This window comes from Myotis brandtii, unplaced genomic scaffold (assembly GCF_000412655.1).
Source record: "Myotis brandtii unplaced genomic scaffold, ASM41265v1 scaffold409, whole genome shotgun sequence".
NCBI classification, from domain to species: Eukaryota; Metazoa; Chordata; class Mammalia; order Chiroptera; family Vespertilionidae; genus Myotis; species Myotis brandtii.
Window position 1 is genome coordinate 1,664,515 of NW_005365723.1, and position 3,658 is coordinate 1,668,172.

Here is a 3,658-nt window from a genome sequence, read left to right on the forward strand (position 1 = left end):
AGCAGCTCTGAATTCTCCCCAAACGTACAGTCCAGTTAGGAGTCCGAGAGCCCTGAGCTCCCTGCAGCCCCGGCTCGGCCCTGTCCCCGGCAGCACTCCCAGGACAGAGACGCGAACGGCCAGGACGAACCCGGCCTCCCCAGCCCTGGCCCGCGTCTCTCCCGCCTCCCAGCCGCTCCCTCCCTTGGCCTCACCTTTGTCCTGGACGTAGAAGAACACGGGCTCCGTCCAGGACCCGTTCCCCGACAGAGAGGTGGCCTGGATGCGGGCCGTGTAGTTCCCCGGGCTGAGCTTCTGCAGCTTGGCCCCGCCGTGCTTCCGGTAGTCCTGCCGCGACACGCACTCCCGCTGGTCCTGGGGGGAGGGGGACAGATCCGTGTCGACCTCCCACAGACACGCGAGAAACAACGGGCGGCTCTCGCGGCCCAGCCTCTCCCTCCCACCTGCCCGCGATCCTGATTTGCAAAAAAAGGGAAGAAAGCAAGCCTTCAAAGCAGCGGTTCTCAACCTGTGGGTCGCGACCCCTTTGGCGGTCGAAAGACCCTTTCACAGGGGTCGCCTAAGACCATCCTGCATATCAGGTATTTACATGACGATTCATCACAGTAGCAACATGACAGTTAGGAAGTAGCCACGAAAATAATTTCATGGTTGGGTCACAACATGAGGAACTGTATTTAAAGGGCCAGAAGGTTGAGAATCACTGCTTAAAAGGCACCCAAGTTTTTTGTTTTTTTAAAAAAATATATTTCTATTGATTTCAGAGAGGAAGGGAGAGGGGAAGAGAGAGAGAAACATCAATGATGAGAGAGAATCATGGATCGGCTGCCTCTTGCACGCCCCCTACTGGGGATGGAGCCCGCAACCCAGGCATGTGCCCTGACCGGGAATCGAACCAGGACCTCCTGGTTCACAGGTCGACGCTCAACCACTGAGCCACGCCGGCTGGGCTCAGCCTTTATTTTATTATTTAAAGTCAAGCTAAGCGGGAAGGGCCTGTGCCGTACTGGAACCCCTGGTCTCCTGGGAAGGAGACACACGCGGACCCGGTCCCCGGCCCCGTCTTACCTCGACCTGCGATCCGTACTTTATCTCGTACATGAGAATCAGTCCGTTGGGATTCTCCGGTTCGGGCCACTTTAAGAAGATGGTGTTGTCAGGCTTCACCTCCCAGGTTATCGGTCCGGGAATGTCATCCGCTCCATCTGTGTAACCATTAAACACAAGCAATGAAGTGGGATTTGGTCCCCCGGGAGGGATGCCAATGCCGGGCCACGCGAGCCCTCCTCCAACCCAGGACTGAGGGCAGCGACCACACAGTCCCCGTGAGCTGGACGCCCGCACCCAGCACCAGTCTGGGAGGCGGAGGCACGTGATGCCCTGAGTCTCGTGATGCCAGCCTCGGCCACCCCCTGCCACCACCGGGACAGGGAACCGGGCACCGCACCCACCCTTTTAATTTTAAAAAAAAAATTTTTTATTTCTATTGATTTCAGAGAGGAAGAGAGAGACAGAAACATCCATGAGAGAAAGACTCATGGATCGGCTGCCTCCTGCACGCCCCCTACTGGGGCTCGAACCCGGGACCCTTCAGTCTGCAGGCTGACACTCTGTCCACTGAGCCAAACCGGCTAGGGCTGCATCCATCCTTAAAGATGGCTGGGCGCCTTTCTGACCTTGGGGAGTGAAGGTCACTCGCAGCCAAGGCAGCGACCTGGGGACTTCGCTGAAGCTGTGAGGACTCGGGAGGGACCTGGCACAGATGGGGAAAGGCCATGGAAAGTGGGCGCCTGTCTGAGCGACAGGCAGCTTCTGACCTACAAGGGGATGGAGAAGACCCAACAAGAAGGACCAAGGGCGGCTCCAGGAGATGACCTTGGGAGTGAAGGTCACTTGGAGTCAAAGGCAGCGACCTGGGGACTTCACTGAAGCTGTGAGGACTTGGGAGGGACCTGGCACAGATGGGGAAAGGCCATGGAAATACGCACCATGAACCCAGCAGGAGGGGGAGCAGTAACCTTGAAGGGACCTCCATGCTCTTTTGTACTTTGTGCGGAGATTCTGGGATGGGAGTGATGTCGCCAGGAGGGGTCTACCAGGCTCGCACCGTGAACCCAGCAGGAGGGGGAGCAGTGACCTTGAAGTGACCTCTGTGCTCTTTTATACTTTGTGCGGAGATTCTGGGGATGGGAGTGATGTCGCCAGGAGGGGTCTACCAGGCTGCCCCCAGATGAGCACTCACTCTTTTTATTTATTTCTTTATTTTTATAAATATGTTTTTATTTATTTTAGAAAGGAAGGGAGATAGAAACAGAAACATCAACAACGAGAGAGAATCACTGATCGGCTGGCACGCCCCCTACTGGGGATCAAGCCCGCCACCGGGGCACCTGCCCTGACTGGGAATCGAACCCTGACCTTCTGGTTCCTAGGTCGACGCTCAACCACGGAGCCACGCCGGCCCGGCAGCCCCCATTCTGTAAAAGCAGGGAGTCTCGGGGTGGGTGCAGCTGGATCGCGCCGTACCTGCAGGCATGGTTCTCGCAAAGACGAAGTTGGAGGCGCTGCAGCCCAGCTTCTCGGCCTCGTGGTTGCAGCTGTGGATGTCGATGCGGTAGAGGGTGAAGGGCTTCAGGTTGGAGATGACGGTCCTCTCCTTCTTGTCCACCCTGCTCTCGAAGAAAGGGTAGTCCGTCTCCCTGTCATCTGGGTCCGTGCTGTTGAAGGGGTCCGTCACCGTGCTGTTCCTGCTCCGGCCGGAAAGGGTGGTGTTGGAGATCTGCCCCACGTCCCTGCGCTTCCTGTCGGGCCTGCAAAGGAGAGACACACACACACCAGGCTCGCTGGGGCCTCACCAGGCTCGCAGGGGCCTCCACCGCTTCTGTCTTGTCTCCGCCTCGGGTTGGAGTCACGGAGAGAAGAGCAAACTCGTCACCCGGGAGTGAAAGGAGCTATGCAGCCCTCCTGCCTAAGAGCCAACCAATAGTACAGGGATTTCCTTCCTATTTTATCATTTTTATTTTTTTAAAATATATATTTTTATTGATCTCAGAGAGGATGGCAGAGGGAGAGAGAGAGAGGGGAACATCCATGATGAGAGAGAATCATGGATCGGCCGCCTCCTGCACGCCCCCTGTTGGGGATCGAGCCTGCAACCCGGGCATTTGCCCTTGACCGGGAATGGAACTGTGACCTCCTGGTTCAGAGGTCAACGCGCAACCACTGAGCCACACTGGCCGCCGGGCACTTGTCCCTCCTTGATGGCGACTTGGTGCCGCCCCGAGGTCACGGATCCACCCACTACCAGGGGGGAGGGGAGGCGACAGGCCCGCCCCAGGGAGCCCTGCCCGGCAGCCGGGACAGACTTTCGGCTTGGACAGCACCTGGGCACGAAGATGGAGTTGTGCAGGAAGTTCTCGAAGACTTTGCGGTACTCGGCCTCCTCCTTCTCCGCCTGCTTCTCGGCCTCGGTTTTGGGACACGCGCAGCAGGGCCCCTTCGGGGTGTTGCACGACTCGGTCTTGGGGTTCTCCGTCACCTCCTCGATGTCGAAGGTGCCGTCCGTGTACTTGCGGACGGGGAGCTTGTCTGCTCGGGGGAGAGAGGCGCCGGAGGGCCAGGTCACCCCGCTGGGTGGTCACGGCCCCCGACCTGACCC

At 58.3% G+C, this 3,658-nt stretch overlaps 1 protein-coding gene across 1 annotated transcript in view; it reads right to left on the minus strand.

Moving 5' to 3' along the window:
- Positions 1 to 3,658, minus strand: part of IGF1R (insulin-like growth factor 1 receptor) — a 117,571-nt gene that overhangs the window by 13,598 nt on the left and 100,315 nt on the right. The window contains exons 10-13 of the mRNA XM_014545431.1: positions 3,384 to 3,588; positions 2,527 to 2,810; positions 1,069 to 1,205; positions 195 to 354 (exon numbers count right to left, since the gene is read on the minus strand). Of these exons, the coding sequence (XP_014400917.1) occupies positions 195 to 354; positions 1,069 to 1,205; positions 2,527 to 2,810; positions 3,384 to 3,588 (786 nt within the window). The remainder of the gene's footprint in view (positions 1 to 194; positions 355 to 1,068; positions 1,206 to 2,526; positions 2,811 to 3,383; positions 3,589 to 3,658) is intronic.